General features: G+C 40.5%; 1 protein-coding gene across 1 annotated transcript; it reads right to left on the bottom strand.

The window, feature by feature from the left end:
• Positions 1-276: 276 nt before the first annotated feature.
• LOC115644807 (mycolipanoate synthase-like) lies at positions 277-19,420 on the bottom strand. The gene is made up of 6 exons (XM_030549273.1): positions 19,363-19,420; positions 13,406-13,559; positions 8,239-8,399; positions 6,950-7,153; positions 6,132-6,313; positions 277-5,853 (listed from the first exon to the last, which is right to left on the bottom strand). The coding sequence occupies exons 1-6, from the start codon at positions 19,418-19,420 to the stop codon at positions 277-279; spliced, it is 6,336 nt and encodes a 2,111-aa protein (XP_030405133.1).
• Between the last annotated feature and the right edge of the window lie 236 nt (positions 19,421-19,656).

Consider the following 19,656-nt stretch of genomic DNA (forward strand, 5'->3'; position numbering starts at 1 on the left):
CAGTTTACTTATATTTTATCTCATATACAAATCTGCAAAATAAAGATGTATATACATTTACTGTATTTTTACTAATACAAGTTAACAAAAAAATGTGTGCTGCACAGAGAAGGTATGAGTAAAGTGCAGTACCAAAACTAAGCTGGTTTGGTGGTAAAGAACTAACTTATTATAATTCAAAGCTTTACTCTACCCAAAGTGTATGATGATTGTTTTGAAAAATCACTAGGGTCCTAGTAATTCCAAAGTTACCAAATTACTACATGAAATGGGTTCCTATAACCAGCTTCCATCATCGATACTTTCTGCTACATGAGTTGTTTTGTCAAGTGACCCACATTCATTAGAACTTTCTTCTAAAAGTCGTACTAAACTTGACATATTTGTGTGAGGATCAAGTAGTTTCACAAGGGGGATCTCCACCCTTCTTTCATGAAAGATACGATTCTGTAGCGTCATGGCTAACATAGAGTCCATGCCCAGTGATGCAAGTGATGTGTTCATTGTAAGATCACTCACGTTTGTACTACTGAGATGACTCACCAGAGAGGTGATATAATCTTCAGAACTGACAGGAGATAAATTCTGAGGGGTTCCTTGTTCAGATAGCTCGAGCTTGCTGCCAAATTCTTCTGAAATGAGTGTACGGAAGCGACTTTTGAGTGATGCTATTCGAGAAAGAACATGATTGCTTAGCATTCCAAAATGTAATTTTACTACAGCTTGCTGAGGATTATTCAGAATTAAACTTTTTTTAAGATATTCATAAATTTCATGTACCTGCAGAATATCTATGCCTTTGGATTCCAAAATATTTTGAATCTTGTTTTGATTTAGCAATAAGCCAAGATTCAAGGCACCCCAATTAATGGATTGTCCTGAAAGTCCACAATTCCTCCTGTAGTGGCAGAAAACATCCAGGAAAGAATTAGCAGCAGCATAGTTTGCTTGTGTTGAATTTCCAAGAAATGAAGTCACAGAGGAGTAACACACAAAATAGTCGAGTTCCTGCCCCTTGGTAGCCCGGTGAAGATTTATTACCCCTGCAACTTTGGGACTTAACACTTTCTCAAAGTGAGATAAGTTCAGAGCTTCAAGACATCCGTCATGCAAAACCACAGCACTATGGAATACACCTTTGATTGGGCTCTTTGGAAAGATTGTGTCAATTGAACTCATAGCTTTCTCAACCTCAGAGCTAGAAATAACATTACACTGCAAACTGACTATTCTGCTCCCTTCACTCTGATTTTGCAAAGCCTTGATTTCTTCTTGCTTCTCACTGCTTGGATTGCTCCTTGAAAGTATTGCAATACAGCCACCTCCATTCTGGACTATAAATTTCACAGTTTCAAATCCAAGCCCAGTGAGCCCCCCTGCCACTATGTAAACCGCATTCTGCTTAAACATTTTCTTCTCTGCTTCATATACTGGTATGTCTGAAATCCTGTTGGTCGCCACATCCCCTTTCAGCACAGCCAGAGGGATAGATTTGCAGGTGAAATAGGAGGTCGCTGCAGTGTTTGTACTTTCAATGTCCTCAATCTGCTGAAAAACAGAATATGATAGGTTTTTAAATTGTTTCCTTTGCATTGATTTGACCCATCCCTGGACAGCCCTTACAGACTGTTTCAGAGATGCTTTCTGAAAGATACTGAAAAGTTTCAGTACATGAACACGAATGTTTTCTTGATCACTTCCAATTAGGTATCGAAAACATTCAGACTGTTGATTATCATGTACTATCACAAGGTCTTGGAGATGGGAAAGATGGACTAGAACTTCCTTAGACATTTCATCTACTGGAGGCAAATAAACAAGGGCATGGCACTGATTTACACGTTGCCACTCATCAGACGTAGGTTTTGCAAGTACTGTTCTCCAGCCCATTTCCTGTGCTGTTAGAGTGAGCACTTTGCATAACACTGACTCTGGGTCAGTAGAAATAATACCTAAAGTCCCACTGTGTTTCACCTTTGGTAATGTTTGATTTACAATTTTCCATGCTACCACAAAGTATGACACACAAGGGACATTTCTAAAGCATGGAAACTTCTTGATGTTGAAACAAACTGTCCCTGGAACCATGACTCTCGATGATGCAACAACTGGATAGCATGAAGCCACATGATCTCCCACCTTAACTTTTTTCACTTCACTGCCTACTGCAGTTACTGTGCCACTGAAGTCCAGAGCTAAAAGCTTATGTTTGTCTATTGTATATGAATTCCAATACAATGTATTCCCAAAGTTACAGCTTGAAACGCTAACAGGAAAATAGTCTTCTGAATGGATGCATACTTTATCCATTTGAACTTCAACACTGTGATTTGCAAGTTGAGTAATGGTATTATTGGCTATTTCAGCAGATAAATCTTTCACTTGGTAAGGATCTGTAGTGTATAAAGTGAACGTCTCTGAGTTCTGAAGAGACTTTGAAGGTTGACTGTAATCCACATCTTTAAATGGTGTGCGTCTGATTTCCGAAGTGTAAATTCTTCCTTGATGAATCCAGATTTCTGGATGATCCTGTCCTTCGTACTTTACAATAACATCTGCTAAGGCTGAGATGTCCAATGTACTGGAAGAGCTGATGTCAATCATCTGAAATGTGATTTCTGAAACTTCAACTATGCAGGTTCTCGTCATGCCACACAAAGCAAATCCAGGGTTAAGATGATCTACATTTCTATCTGTTGTTCTGTAGGTGATTATTCTAACTGAACATCTGGATTTTTTCTCTCTTAATGCCACAATAATTTGGCGATACGCTTCACAACACTTAGCTAAATGTGCCACCACTTTTCCTGGGAACTCGTCATTTAACTTCTGAATTCCCCACATGAACAAAACTTCCTGGTAGTCTTCAAGCTCCTTTTTCATTTTATGTTGTGCGGTCATTTCTGAACTCTTGGCTTCCAGCAATGTTTCCCAATCTTCATACATAACATATCTCGAATCACTGTGTAAGTATTTTTTGAGCTGCTGAGCTATTCCAAGTTTGTCTGCAAACACAATGACTCTGGGTGCTTCCCCTAAACTTCCTATGATCTGAGCGGGAAATATTTCTTTCCACTTATTTTCAAAGAGCAAGTCGTTGTCTCTGGGGGATGTTGGCTTCATAAAGATGATCCCAACACGTTTCAGTTCTGCCAAAACAGAGCCGCATTTATCTGCAAAGCATCCACAAACCTCTAAGTAGTTCCCAGTTGATTTGCTTGTTTTCAAATATATCATCATTTCCTCCTCCAAAGGTCTGAAAACTACAAGGCTGCCTATGCCGGAAGGAAAGCCTGCTCTGGTCTGGAAAGTTATTGTTGTCATGACAGCGGTCATCTGTAGAAAACAGTCTAACAGCACTGGATGGATACAATAGTCAGACATCTCTTCTCTTGTCTCTCTGTTCACCTTTATGGTGGTTATAGCTTCCTTTAGCTCTTCACAATAAAATATATCACTTAACTGTCTGAACATGGAACCATATTGAAATCCAACCTGAGACAGTGTTTCATAAACCTCATCTGCAGTAACTACTGATTTACACCTTTGAAAGATGTCTTGAAAGGAGATGCTGTTTTCTTCCACTGCAGCTTCAGACTTCTTGGTAATTTGTCCTGATGCATAAACTGCAGCTGAGGATGACAGTATTTTGAAATCTGTCACGGTTTTTTGTGACGCCAATTCTATCTTTAAATCATGGGAATTCTGGTTTAAAACACAAGGGGCCAAAAAATTGATACTAATCTGACAAGTACTTAAAGGCACTTTCGGCCTCGAACTACTCATTACAGATGCCAAACCGAGCTCTGCAAAAAATGCACCTGGAACTAAAGCAACACCATTGTTCTTGTGCTCATATAAAGAGGGTGCTGATGCCTGGGAAACTGGGCAGCTGAATTTGGTGTTCTCATTGTTCAAACTGTAAATCAAAGGATGATTTGGGTTTACAGCTCTTCGATTTGCTTGTTGATGGATGTCCAAATAGGTCATTAGCTTCTTACGATCAAACTGGTACCTGGGAAATGCTGCTGGAATACTTTGATACCCTTCATAAAAGTGATGCCAGTCAGGATTATATCCCAGTTCAAACAGATTCCCTGCAAGGCTAAGAAGAGTCTGATATTCTTTATCAGTTTGCAAGGAGGACAAAACTCTAGTTTCTTTGCCTAGCGTTTCTATTATATACCTCTGTAATGCTCTTTCTGGGCCTATTTCAACAAACACAACATTGTCCTTTTCTTTAGCTGAAGTCACTATGGCCTGTGTGAAAGCAACAGGATTCCGAGCATGTTGGGCCCAGAACCTGCCTGTAGTGAAATCATCTACAGAAGCAGCCTTTCCAGTCAATGTTGAAATCACTTCAATTTCCGGCTTCTGTTTTTCCAAATACTGTAAATGCTCCATCATCTCCTTTATTATTGGATCCATCATGTGGCTGTGGTATGCAGCTGGGACATGTAAAACATGAAGAAATATGTCTCTCTTGCTGAACACTTGAGCTAGTTCTTTCTGAAGGGCACTCACAGAGTCTGCATCTCCAGACAAGGTACAGGAAGAAGGGCTGTTAAAAGCTGCAATGCACACCTTCCCAGAATACGGGCCAAGGGCTTCTGATACTTCTTGAACAGGGATGTTACCAACTACCAACATTCTGCCTCCGGTAACCTTCGCCTGTAACCTACTCCTGTGATAAATTACTTTAACGGCATCTTCAAGGGAAAGAAACCCTCCACAATGGGCGGCAGCAACTTCTCCAACTGAATGGCCAACAGCAGCCACGGGCTTAATTCCCCAATGTTTAAGAAGAGAAGTTAAGGCAACCTGGAGAGTAAAAAGCAATGGCTGGGCAATTTCTGGCCTGGGCAAATCCTCACATTCACTTTCTGTTAATCCCAGGAGGCTGATGGGTACGTATTGCTGAAATAACATTTCTATTTCTTTACATTTATCTCTGAATACTGGCTCTGAACTCAATAATGTCCTGCAGATCCCTTTGAAATTTACTCCATTAGCACAGAACACAAAAACTAGTTGTGGAGTCATCTTTGACGGAGTTATTTCTGTTTTAGCTGCTAATGCAACTTGTTGCTGTAAATGTCGAAGAGAGTTTGTAACAAATGCTTTTCTGTACTTGTAATTTACATGGCTTCTTCTACAGGCAGATGTATAGGCCAGATTTGGGAGAGTTACTGAGTTGCTTATGTTTAACTGCTCAGCTGTGTCTTCCATTGTCAATTTGAGGGATTTGCCTGAAGCCGCAGAGAGTACAAATAATTCAATCAGTCGTTTAAAAGAGGGAAGAACCTGTATTTGCTTGAACTGTCTGACAACAACATGGGCATTGGTTCCCCCAAATCCAAAACAGTTGACACCAGCTACTCTTCCAAATTCTCTCGACTCTTCCCATTTTTCTACAGTCGTTGGAATTGATAGATTTAATTTCTCTGCATTTATGCTACTAATATCCTCTCTGTAATGCAAAGATGGAACAATTGTTTCATGGTGCATCATTAAAAGAACTTTAATTAATGCAGCTGCCCCAGCAGCTGATTCAGCATGGCCAACATTCCCTTTAACAGAACCAATCTTTAGAACAGGCATTTTAGGAGATCTGTTATTACCAATGATGCTACCTAGGCTCTCTGCTTCTGTAGGATCTCCAGCAGGAGTTCCTGTGCCATGTGCTTCAACATACTGCACAACTGATGGGTCAACATGAGTCAGATAAATGCTGCGTAGTAACTTTTCCTGTGCTGTCTGAGATGGTCTTGTGATTGGAGTCACGGATCTTCCACTCTGATTTATTGCACTGATGTTTATAACTCCCCATATTCTGTTATAGTCTTCTAGTGCCTGTTTTCAAAAAAAGGAAAAAATATATGGGATCATTTGGGATTTTTATAATAGAAAGAAGATCAAGAGCAGACAGAACATTCTGTTTAACTGTTAAATGTACCCTTCTTATACTAAGGTAAGTGCCTACATATTTTAGCCCTGGATATTAACCTCACAGTAGAAGAGTCCAGATTTGTGAATATGTCGTCCCATAAGAGGACATATTAGAATGGGAATTGCAGAGCCCTGGGTATTTGGAAATCTTATTTTTGGAAGGTCTGTGAAAATGAACCTACCTTTTTTAGTGGCTTCAGTAAAAGAACACCGCAGCCTTCTCCTCTTCCATAACCATTTGCCTTTTTAGTAAAGGGCATACTCATCCCCTCAGGAGAGATCATTTTTGCTTTACTAAGAGATACGAAGGTGCGGGGATCTATAATGCAGTTCACTCCTCCACACAGAGCCGCTTCACAATCTCCTATGGTAAAATAAGTGTGTGACTGTTTTCCATCTTCTGTGCATCTCTACAGATTTACATTAATACACTGTAGTAATATTTGGAATTGTTAACATTGCCCATTAGTGATAAAATGATAGTATTTGCAGAGAAATTATAAAAACAGAACTGACTCACTGAAAGTGCATAGACATATTCAAACTTTCAGGCCCTGAAACCCAACAGATGGTAAAATTCTCAGTGTTTGGAATGGGCTTGAATAGACAGCAGCATATTAATAAAAGCCATTGAGAGAGTAAACACTCTTGGTCTTTTATAAAAACAAAAAACATCCACCCCTTCATGAATCATGATAATGTGATTTGAAAGAATGGCAGACACTAACAAAGGCTTACATCTTTTATGGGTGCCAAAAATCAGTGATATTGTTTGACAATTGCTGTTGGCTGTCACAGGTGGTATAAAGCTCTGTAACCTGTATTGGTTGAACTGAAGATGAAAACTTTCATTTTGGTAATGGCAAAAAACAAATGGTTTTAGCCCTTACCAGCTGTAACATTAGTCAAATTCCAGTGAGACACTGCACATATATAGCTTAGTAACTTAACTACAGTATCATCCCTAATTTATCTTCTTATTTACTTTTAGTCCCAGTACCTTGTTTAACTGCTTGCGTGGCGTAATGCAAAGCAAAAAGAAATGATGAGCAGGCAGTATCGATGGAAAGTGATGGTCCAGTCAGATTAAAAGTGTATGAAATTCTGTTAGCAGCTATGCTTACTGCTACCCCAGTCCCATCATAATGGTTTATTTCAGTTACTGCTCTGCTTGTGATGATCTCATAGTCTCGGTTCATAAGACCTGTAAAAACAGCAGACATGCTTCATGTTATCGAGAGAGATTAAAACATATGATCAGATCCAAACCTAGTGGTGTTCTTTGCTCTTGTAGTTTTATCATGTGCCACCCTACATCAGCACCTAGAGTGAAATCCTGGCTGTACTGAAGTCAATGGCAAAACTCCCATTGACTTCAGTGGGGCCAGGATTTTACTCCTTAGCTACATATTTAACATTTGAAATTTGTCTGAAGGTATTAAATGACATGAAGGCCTCGTCTGCAGGAGAAAGTTGCAGTGGTCTAGCTAAAGGTGTGATTCTAAACTGATTCAGTGACACTAGGACAAACCCCTATTTTGATTTAACTTAAAATGATTCCTAATTAACTTAAACTAAACCAAAATAAGCCTTGTTTAAAACTGAAACCGAGTCTGTGGAATCTTTTGAACTATTTTAACTGACTGGGTTTTAAAATCACATTTTTAGTGAAACCAGCACAACTTTCTTGTGTAGCCCAGGCATTAGTGTTCAATATTGACACAGCCCTATGCAGCTGAGCAGGGCAGTGAGGCCTTATAAGAACCATCCCCATCCCATGTGGCCAAGCAGGACTTAGCTGGCTTATGAGACATTGGGTTGAGTGAGGCAAGAGCAAGAGCTGCACTCCCAATAGACTCCCTGTGAGCAGGTAGATGAGGGGAAAGGGCCGTGTTGCTGGTTGTGTGGATATGCAGCCAGGCAGTGGGAGGAGAGAGGAATCTGACCAGCTGGAGCACCAGGAGCTGGAGGCAAAAGGCTGCCAGAGTCATCAGGAGTGCAAGGGAAGCTTCCACACTACTACTTCCATCCGGAGAGCACAATGTCCATCCCCCTCAGCCAGGCAGTGCTGTTTGTGATTTATGTACTAATGACCAATACAATTAATTCATTAGACAATGTCAGCTGTTTATAACATACACTATGCAGCATTGTTCAGAGCATGGTAGCTTTAGATATTCCATCATTAAACGAATAATGTTAGATAACTATGTAAAGTATATGGAAATGTGCACTGTTTTCCAAGATGCTAAATTTATGAATTGGTTCACCACTAGACTGCGAGCTTACCAACAAAAACCCCTGTTTTGGTGCCACTGACATGTTCCATTGTGACTCCTGCATCCTCCAGTGCTCTGTACGTGCATTCCAGGAGTAACTTTTGTTGAGGATCCATGCGCTCAGCTTCCACATCACTAATTCCAAACAGCTTGTTGTCAAATGTGTTAAATCTAAGAAATACAAATCAGGAAATGGCATGAGATTCTTATAAGGAAGCTAGGGAAATGTGATCTAGGTGAAATTACTATAAAGTTGGCGAATAACTGGTTGAAAGAGTGTAATCCAAGGGTAGTTATCAATGGTTTGCTATCAAACTGGGAGAGTACATCTAGTGTGACAAAGTTCCTCCTCTACTTTGGTGGATCCTGCACCTATTGACAGATTTGCTCTCCTCAGTGATCTTCCCCTCTGGTGGAACTCACAGTCTGGGTCAGCTCGTCCTGTGTCTGATCAGGAGTTGGGAGGTTTAGGGGGAACCCGGGCCCGCCCTCTTCTCTGGGTTCCAGCTCAGGGCTCTGTGGATTGCAGCTGTCTATAGTGCCTCCTGTAACAGCTGCATGACAGCTACAACTCCCTGGGCTACTTCCCCATGGCCTCCTCCAAACACCCTTTTTATCCTCACCACAGGACCTTCCTCCTGGTGTCTGATAACGCTTGTACTCCTCAGTCCTCCAGCAGCACACCCTCTCACTCTCAGCTCCTTGCGCCTCTTGCTCCCAGCTCCTCACACGCACACCACAAACTGAAGTGAGCTTTTTAAACCCAGGTGCCCTGATTAGCCTGCCTTGATTGGCTGCATGTGTTTTAATCAGCCTGTCTGCCTTAATTGGTTCTAGCAGGTTCCTGATTATGCTAGTGCAGCTCCTGCTCTGGTCACTCAGGGAACAGAAAACTACTCATCCAGTGACCAGAATATTTGCCCTCTACCAGACTCCTGTACCCCACTGGTCTGGGTCTGTCACACTAGTGAGGTCCCATGTAGGTCAGTGCTGGGTCCAGTACTATTCAATATGTTCATTAATGACTTGCATAATGGAGTGATGAGTATGCTTATGAAATTTGTGGATAACACCAATTTGGGAGGAGCTGTAAGCACTTTCAGGGACAAGATGAGAATTCAGAACAACTTCGATAAATTAGAGAATTGGTCTGTGTAAGGTTCTTGGGAAGCTACAGGCCTACCTAGGGTGCTCTGCAAGAACGAGGCCCACACACACTGTGAGTTATTGGCTTTAATGAAGGTATAGTGACACACCCGCAATGGGGACTCCTGGCATTGCTGTCACAGAGGCAGGGAACCCAGCGCACGGAAGCTTGGCCTGGTATGGAGTCCAAGGGCGGGACCGGGACCATACAGCTATATATTCAGAATACAAACACAACTCATGCATAAGCAAATAAGGGCTTTCCACAGGCTGTGTCCGCCCTTTGGCCAAAGGCCAGGGACTTTCCACAGGCGGTGTCCGCCCTTTGGCTGAGGGCCATACAAACTGGCTGTAACCAGTTAAGAGCAAGTTATAACTGGCGTGCCGTGTCCTACAGTGACCGGCCGCCGAGTAAGCGGAACTACCCTAGCTAGGCCGTTACACAGTCTTCCGTGGTTCCCTGCAGTCTGAAATGAACAAGATTAAATTCAGCAAAGGCAAATGCAAAGTCCTGCACTTAGGGAAAAAATCAAATGTTTAACTACAAAATGGGGAATAACTGAATAGATGGTAGTACTGCTGAAAAGCTTCTGGGGATTACAGTTGATCACAAATTTAATGAGAGTCAACAATGTGAAGCAGTTGTGAAAAAAGCTAATGTCATTTTAGGGTGCAGTAACATGAGTATGCAACACACATGAAGTAATTGCCCTGCTTTACTTGCCAACTTTCTAATTCTAAACATAGTTACACTCTGGAATAGGGTTCCAACGGAGGTTGTGAAATCCCCATTACTGAGATTAAGAACAGGTTGGACAAATACCTATCATGAATGGTATAGGTTTACTTGGTCCTGCCTCAGTGCCAGGGACTGGACTTGATGATTTCTCAAGTCCCTTCCAGCCTTACATTTTTATGATTCTATGATATATACAGCATGCACTATGAGAGAGTTTATTTGTGTTGCATATTCAATTGTGATTACATGACAAGCCAAACCTCTGTATCTCTCCAGGTAAAATTCACATCAGAAAGTAGCATGCTAGTTAAGCTACAAATATACCAAGTACAAACGTGACCATAATGTAATTAAATTGTAGCAAGGAAAATGACAAAGGAAGCCAGTTAAAGAGAAATTAAAAGAAACTGTCATAAGAATGAAATGCTTGCAAACACCATAATAAAGGTTCACACTAAATGTATATCCAAAATTTAAAAAAAGTAAGAGGACCAAAAAAATGCCACCATGACAAAAAGAGGTGGTTAGAAGAAAAATTATATCTTTTAAAAATGAGAAGGCAAATCTTACTGAGGAAAACAGAAAGGAGCATAAACGCTGGCAAGTCAAGTAAAAGTATAATGAGGCAGGCCAAAAAAGAATTTGAAGAGCAACTAGCAAAAGACACAAAAACTGACATCAAATTTTTTTTTAAGTACATCAGAAGCAGGAAGCCTGCAAAACAATCAGTGGGGCCACTGCATGATTGAGGTGCTAAAGGAGCATTAAAAGAAGACAAGACCATTGTGGAGAAGTTAAATGAATTCTTTGCATTGGTCTTCATGGCAGAGGATGTGAGGGAGAGTCCCACACATGAGCCATTCTTTTTAAGTCACAAATCTGAGGAACTGTACCAGAATGAGGTATCAGAAGAGGAGGGTTTGGAACAAATTGATAAATTAGAAAGTAATAAGTCACCAGGACCAGATGGTATTCACCCAGGAGTTCTGAAATTACCCAAATATGAAATTGCAGGACTACTAACTGTGGTACATAACCTATTGCTTAAATGAGCTTCTGTACCAGATGACTGGAGGACAGGAAACAGAATGCCTCTTTTCAAAAAATGGCTGTAGACGTGGTCCCGGAAATTAAAGGCCACTAAGCTTAACTTCATAATCAGGCAACTTGATTGAAACTATAGAAAAGGACAAAATTATCAGACACATAGATGAACATCGTATGTTGGGAAAGATTGAGCCTGGCTTTTGTAAAGGGAAATCATGCCTCATCAATTTATTATAATTCTTTGAGGGAGTTTACTAGGAAGTGGACACGGATGAGCCAGAAACCCTTTGACAAGATCTCACACCAAAGGCTCTTAAGCAAAGTAAGCAGTCATGGGATAAGTATCAGTAATTTGTTAAAAGATAGGAAACAAAGGGTAAGACTAAAAGGTCAGTTTTCATCATGGAAAGAGGTAAATATCAGGGTCCCCAAGGATATGTACGGAGACCTATGCTGCTCAATATATACATAAATGAGCTATAAAAGGAGATAAACAGTGAGGTGGCAAAGTTTGCAGACAATACAAAATTACTGAAGATACCTGAGTACAAAGCTGTCTGAAGATTTACAAAGGGGTCTCACAAAACTGGGCAATAAAATGGCAGGTGAAATTCAATGTTGATTAGTGCAAAGTAATGCACATTAGAAACCATATTCCCAACTATACATACAAAATGATGGAGTCTAAAGTAGCTGTTACCACTCAAGAAAGAGACCTTGGAGTTTTCATTAATAGTTCTCTGAAAACATCTGCTTAAATGTGCAGCAGCAGTAAAACAAACAAAACAAAAAAACAAAAAAAACCTCACAGAAAGTTAGGCTCCATTAGGAAAGGGAAAAATATTGACAAGAAATATCATAATGCCACTATATAAATCCATGGTATGCTCACACCTTGAATAATATGTGCAGTTCTGGTTGACACATCTCAAAAAAAGATATATTAGAACTGGAAAAAGTACAGAGAGGAGCAACAAAAATTATTAGGGGCATGAACCAGTTTCCATATGAGGAGAGATTAAAAAGACTGGGGTTGTTCGTCTTAGAAAAGAGACGACTAAGGAGGAATATGATAAAGATCTATAAAATCTTGAATTGTGTGGAGAAAGTGAATAAGGAAGTGTGGTCTACCCATTCGCATAACACAAGAACCAGGGATAACCCAATGAAATGAATAGGCAGAAGGTTTAAAAGAAACAAGGAAGTACTTCTTCACAAAATGCACGGTTAACTTGTGGAACTCATTGTTGAAGATGAAGATTATAACTGGGTTGAAAAAAGAATTAAATAAGTGAATGATCCATCAACGGCTAATAGTGACGATTGCCTCAATGTTCCAAGTCCTGTGACTGCCAGAAGCTGGGACTGGACGACAGGGGATGGGTCACTCAAATTTGCCTTGTTCTGTTCACTGCCTCTGAAGCATCTGGCACCAGCCACTGTCAGACGACAGGATACTGGGCTAGATTAATCATTGGTCTGACCCAGCATGGCTGTTCTTATGTTGTTCTTCTATCTATGTTAAGCATGCCCTCCAAAAATATTTATCTTTACAACAGTATAGTTGCCAAGTAGTCAGAGGGATTCACTGAAAAAACAACTATATAAAGAATTGAAATAAATAATGGAAGAAAAAAATATTAAGAAAATTTTTTTTAAAAAATGTTATACCACTAACCTAGTGAAATAAGATTATTATTTGCATTTATTATTATTATAAAAAATACTAATATATACCTATATAACTATAGATATATATTAGATTTCGATATAGCACTGTCAGGTTTCACAATAAAAGTGGCTAGAAAAATTCCAGTGACACATTTTTAGTCAGAATTTGCTGATTTGTGAAAATCAAAATGATCTGCAGAGACAGTTTGGTACCAATGAAGTTCCAATAGAACCCAGGCAGAGGATTCCTAGGGTGTCCCATAGAGTCAGGCTCCACCGCCTGGTTTTTTGTTTGTTTGTTTTTAGAAAAAACATGAACGGAAACAGTCTGATTTTTCCAAAACAGAACATTTCAGAATTTCAGACATTTTGAAATGTCAAAATTTCCTGTGGAATGGAACTTCTCCGTTTCAACCAGCTCATCTTATGAACAAGGAGCCAGATTCTCAGATGGTGTGAATTTTGGTAGCTCTTCTCAAGCCAGTGCTAATCACTTCACTGGGAAGAGGATTACACTTTAACATCTAATGTAAGAAATTTGACTAATGGTTTAGGAGCATAGAAACAGGCTTACCCATCAATAAGTGCAGCTCGTGTCGTGCATATTTTTCCTGGTTTGGTATCATCTGGATCATACCAGTCTCTGGTATTGAATCTTTCTGGGGTTACTTCTACAGTACAGTTTCTTCCTTCCACTAGTACTTGCCAGAAATTGTTGATTCCTTCACCTGTTGCATCAATAATTTTTAAAATAGGATTAAATGTTTTTCCCCCTCAACAGCACATACCGACATAGAAAATCTCCTAGATCTACCTTGTAAAAGAAAAATTTTATATTCTTTTTTTAAAAAATGACTGGCGATAAGGAAATGTAAATTCTCCAGTAACAAGGAATTTAAAGCTCTGCAAACGAACGGTGTTTCTGTTACTTCTTGCACTCCGAGTATTTACAAAATTACAAAACAAAAAAGCAAACCCCACAAAATCCTGTTGTCTCCATTTTGAGAAGCAGTGGGATATTTTTCATAGCTATTAATGACCTAGCTATTTTCCTAGCTATTAATGGCATCAGAAACATTCATGTCTGCCATGAAGCATATCCAATATATACTGATCACAATTCAATATTTATCAGTGTGAACAAACTACCTGCTTTCCTGCATCACAGTATGTGTAATCCTGTCCACTGTTGTGTTGTAAGTTAACTTCATTGAAGTCAACAGCGTTTACCCAGATGTAAAACTGTTGCGAGCCACAGCCTGGCCACCTCTGGCATATGCGCTATCCCTGCTGAGTGACTGAGCATGCGCCAGCCAGGGGATGCAAGGAGGAGCAGAACTTTCCATTCAATTGCTGCTTCTGGCTGCTGCAGACCTGTAAGGACACTGTCTTTCCTCTGTGCTCAGTGCTCCCAGTGTGTGATTTGAATGCAGAGGAATGGGAATTGGGGATGGAAGAGATGGAGGGCAGGGAAGGAAGGGAGTTAAGAGCTGGGAGTGGGGGGACAGGGGCAGGAGAAGTTGGGGTCAGAAGATGAGGAAGAAAGGAACAAAGGCGGGTGCAGCAGCCAGGGATGAGAGGATAGAAGTGAGGAAAGAAGGAGCAGGAGCTGTGCTGGGGGAGGGGAGTTGACATGCAGGAGCCAGGGGGATAGAAAAAGGGCAGGAGACACAAACTGGGAGTAGGGGACAGGAACAGAATGGGACAGGGAGAGGATAACCATAACCACTAAATAACATTCCCCTAAAGAAATTGGGATTTGAACCTATTACTCCTGAAACTCAACATTATTTTGCTGTCTAGCAAATAGCTGTAAAACCCACTGTCAAAGTGTGTATGTCTCATCCCCCTGTAGTGACAAGTCCACCAAGAAGATACCAACCTTATAGTGCTCTCAGGTACTTCATTAACTCAACTGGGAAGGACTGTGCTGCAGAACTAAAGATCCCTGCCCTGATGATGATCCATGGGGGGGTCAGGATCTTTCTACTCCATGAAATTTGGATTTCTTTCATTTTTTTAAGTTTTTTTTTTAAACTTAGGAATTTACTAGGGCTGTCGACTAATCGCAGTTAACTCAAGTGATTAACTCAACTCAAAACAATCACAATTAATTGTAGTCTTAATCACACTGCTAAACAATAATAGAATATACTTCAATGTTGATAACACTCCTTAAAAAAATTATATGTTAATTAAATTTTTGACTGAACTTCTTGGGGGAAAATTGTATGTCTCCTGCTCTGTGCTTTTACCTGCATTCTGCCATATATTTTGTGTTATGGCAGTCTCAGGTGATGACCCAGAATGTGTCATTTGATTTAAGAACTCTTTCACTGACGAAACGCAAAGAAAGTACCAAAGACAGCTATATGACTTGACCCAAGGTTTAAGAATCTGAAGTGCCTTCCTAAATCTGAGAGGGACAAAGTATGGAGCATGCTTTCAGAAGTCTTAAAAGAGCAACACTCCAATGCAGAAACTATAGAACCCGAACCACCAAAAAATAAAATCAACCATGTGTTGGTGGCATCTGACTCAGATGATGAAAATGAACATGAATCTGTGTGCGTTGCTTTAGATTGTTATCAAGCAGAACCCATCATCAGCATGGAGGCATGACCTCTGGAATGGTGGTTGAAGCATGAAGGGACATACGAATCTTTAGCGCATTTGGCATGTAAATATCTTATGATGCCGGCTAAAACAATGCCACGCGAATGCCTATTCTCACTTTCAGATGACATTATAAAGAAGCAGGCAGCTTTAACTCCTGCAACCTCAATCATGGTGAATTTGGCTCAGAATTAGTATTTTTTTCAAAACCAGATTTTTAAGCCTGATTCTTTGGCATGGATTATGTATGCTTGTTTAAACTGTATCTAATTTTTATGTCTGTGGTTATAATTCAGGTTCATATAATGGGATGGGCCAGTGCATGTCATCTAAGTAAGAATGACTAGTTTGCAAATCCCGTATGGGAAATATAACCTACAGCTGCTATAGAAATGGTCTATGGGTAATAATGAAAGCATAATTGTCATAAACAGATAGCTAAGGGTTAACGTCTCTTTCACCTGGAAAGAAGTAATCTGAAACACCTGACCTGACGACCAATCAGGAAACCAGACTTTTTCAAATCTGGGTGGAGGGAAGTTTGTGTGTGAGTCCTTTGTTCTTGGTCTTCTGCCTGTACTCTCTCGGCTATGAGAAGTGATTATTTCTGTTTCCTGCTTTCTAATCTTCTGTTTCCCAGTTGTAAGTACAAAAGATCAGATAGTGATTTATATGTTTTTTTGTATTTACATGTCTATAGTTGCTGGAGTGCTTTGAATTGTATTCTTTTTGAATAAGGCTGTTTATTCATATTTCTTTTAAGCAATTGACCCCGTATTTGTCACCTTAATACAGAGAGACCATTTTTATGTATTTTTTTCTTTCTTTTTATATAAAGCTTTCTTTTAAGACCTGCTGGAGTTTTTCTTTAGTGGGGAACTCCAGGGAATTCAGTCTGCAGCTCACCAGGGAATTGGTGGGAGGAAGAAGTCAGGGGGAAATCTGTGTGTGTTAGATTTACTAGCCTGACTTTGCATTCCCTCTGGGTGAACAGGGAAGTGCTTGTGGGAACGGGGAGGGTGGAGTCCCTCTGTTTAGATTCACGGAGCTTGCTTCTGTGTCTCTCTCCAGGAACACCTGGAGGGGGGGAAGGGAAAAGGTTTATTTCCCTTTGTTGTGAGACTCAAGGGATTTGGGTCTTGGGGTCCCCAGGGAAGGTTGTTGGGGGGACCAGAGTGCCCCAAAACACTCTAATTTTTTGGGTGGTGGCAGCTTTACCAGGTCCAAGCTGGTAACTAAGCTTGGAGGTTTCCATGCTAACCCCCATATTTTGGATGCTAAGGTCCAAATCTGGGACTAGGTTATGATAATAATAAACAGTGTTAAAAAGAAAATCCTGTTTTAGAATGTATGCATGCACAGAAATCTGGTATTGTCCATAAAGTCCATAAAGTTCTCAAAGTTGCCAGAACAGTTTGTGTATGAGACAGAAAATAATGGCAAACCCTGATAAAATGTAATCAAACAGCCACATTATCTGAAAGCTGACGCATACTTCTTGGTTACTGCTCCATGACCTTGTCTAGTAGTCTCAGATTTTTTAGGAGTATTTATGTTTCTATAACAGCTACAGAATAACATCACCATGGTCTTTTCATTTAGCAGATTAGAGCAAATTGCAGACTCGGGATCAAGCATGGATCTTAATGGGGTTGAACCTGCTTAGGTTCAATATGGCCTGTAGCCTACAAATGACCCCACTTTTTACTCCATGTGAACAGTTGTTTGCAGTGATGTTGTAACTGTGAGGGTCCCAGGATATCCGAGAGATAAGGTGGGTGAGATAACATATTTTATTAGACTAACTTCTGATGGTGAAAGAGCAAAACTTTAAAGCTACACAGAGCTCTGAACTGAACTCTTGACAATCATGTTAAAAAACTCATGAGTTTTACAAGCTGTTCTTAAATAACAGTTTGGGTTAGGTTTGCTCTAAATCTCAAAGCAATGAAAAACTGCCTTATGTCTATAGGTGTGAAGAAGCAATTAGTAGAGATTGGGTCCCATCCTGTTGCTATGGAAGCAGAAGTCAGGAGCACAGAGAGGAATGTAGTCAGAGGTTAATGCTTTGGGCCTAATCCAAGCCAATAAAGTCAGTGGGAGAATTCCTGGGAACTTCAATGGGCTTTCGATCAAGTCCTCTATTTGTCATAAGCAGGAAGTGACAGTCAGTCACACTACTTCCCGGAGCAGTGAGACTTACAGTATTCGCTTATAAATGTCTTCTCTGAACTTAAAACATCAGGGAGTGTTCTAAATCTAAACTCAGATCCTCATTTAGTAGTTTGAACCTACTAACAATGCATTCCCTTCCCTATGATATTTACTCCTGGAGGAATTCTACTCCAAAAAATTAAAAATTCTGCACACAATATTTTAAAATTCTGCAAAATTCTGCATATTTTATTTGTCAAAATAACACAGTATAATCACAAAAGGTTCAATTAGTTTGGTAATTTATTTCAAAATACCTGTCAGCAAATATGTCTGTAACAATACGGACACTGAAAAAGATTCAGGAAATGGGTTTCTTTTGTCAGATTCCTTACTAGGCATATAAATACAGAATTTTGAGTAATTCATTTGAACTACAATACAAAACCGTATTTTCCACTCCCCTCAGAAGCAGAGCAAAAGCTTGGGGCAATCAAGGGTAATGGGGGAGCAGAGGGAGAGGAACGGAGTCTGGGAGTGAATGTGGTGGGTTGTTGTGTGTGTAGGGGAGAAATATGGAACAGGTTTTTTTGGGGGTGGGTGGGGAGGGATTGTTAGGGAGCTCTCGCATGCAGACCATGGCTGACCTCTAGGCTCTCCCATTCAGTCAGGCACATCTTCCCCTGTCCCCATGTGTCCTTGCACCCACATTGAGTCACCTACTCCCCCCATCCCCATATGTTCCTTCACCCCACTCAGCCACCCCCATGTGTCCCTGCACACCCTCCCCCATGTGCCCCTGTGTCTCCCAGAAAGCCCCCTTCCCTCATTTCTGTGTCCCTGAACGCCCTCCCCCCATCTCCATGTGTCTCTATGCCCCAACTCAGCCACCCTCTCCACCATGTGGCCCTGCACCCCTTCCCCCATCTCCATATGGCCCAGTGCCTGCACTTCCATTCAGCCCCTGTCCTCCCTCCCGCAACAGTACTTATGAACCCCAGTCTGTCATCCTCCAGCCCCACACTGTCTATCCCCCTGTCTCCTAACCTGGCCCCATATGCATGGCGCTGCCAGGCAGGCAACCTCTTCCTTTCCCCATTGGCAGGTGGGGCTGCTTCCAGGAGGGAGCAGCTGCTCTGTTCTAGTGCCACAGCAGCCCCTGGTGGGCAAAAGGCAGAACTGCAACAACTTTCCAGCAGAAGTTACTTTCTGCAAGGAAAAAAAGTATGGTATTTGTGGCACACTAATTATGCACGTGTGCAGTGGTGCACAATTCCCCCAGGACTAGATATTACTAGATATTACTACATACTGCACGGTAGCACAAACTTACCATAGATACACTAAGATACTGTAGTCACATGGAAGTTAATGCTTTGGGCCTAATCAAAGCCAATAAAGTAAATGGGAGAATTCCTGGGAACTTCAATGGGCTTTCGATCAAGTCCTTTATTTGTCAGAAGCGGGAAGTGACAGAGTCAGTCACACTACTTCCTGGAGCAGTGAGACTTTCACTATTAACTTACAAATGTCTTCTCTGAACTTAAAACATTGGGGAGTGTTCCAAATCTAAATCCAGATCCTCATTTTGTAGTTTGAACTTACTAATAATGCAATCCATTTCATATGATATTACTACATATTGCACAGTAGCACAAACTTACTGTTCATCTTATCACATAGTAAAATAAAGAGAGGATTGAATGATAGCACTCTTTGACACTCTATCAGTATTGTGATTTGTATTTATTCAAAACTTACCTCCAGGAAAATTGCATCCTATCCCCACTATGGCAATTTCATCTCCAGTTGCCGTCATTTTTTCAAATCTATTCTTGAACTGCAAAATACACTTTTAGATATCACATAGTTCTAATTAAAGTATATTTCTCTCATTAAATAAATAATATTTCTCTCATTAAATAAATATTCTTGCAGAAGTTTAACTTGCCATAATCACACACATCCAGACAAAGCTTGATTAATCTTGAGCATTCTGTGTGGGTTGTGTGAGATTCATACTCCAAAATGGTGACCAGACTGCTACTATCTCAG

The sequence above is a fragment of the Gopherus evgoodei genome, chromosome 2 (assembly GCF_007399415.2).
Source record: "Gopherus evgoodei ecotype Sinaloan lineage chromosome 2, rGopEvg1_v1.p, whole genome shotgun sequence".
In the NCBI taxonomy this organism is placed as follows: domain Eukaryota; kingdom Metazoa; phylum Chordata; order Testudines; family Testudinidae; genus Gopherus; species Gopherus evgoodei.

Coding starts and splice junctions, on each gene's coding strand:
- LOC115644807 (XM_030549273.1), bottom strand. CDS start 19,420: ATGACGGCAACTGGAGATGAAATTGCCATAGTGGGGATAGGATGCAAT. Junction 13,560..19,362: donor AGGATGCAATTTTCCTGGAG/GTAAGTTTTGAA, acceptor TTGATGCAACAG/GTGAAGGAATCAACAATTTC. Junction 8,400..13,405: donor CGAGCTGCACTTATTGATGG/GTAAGCCTGTTT, acceptor TGTATTTCTTAG/ATTTAACACATTTGACAACA.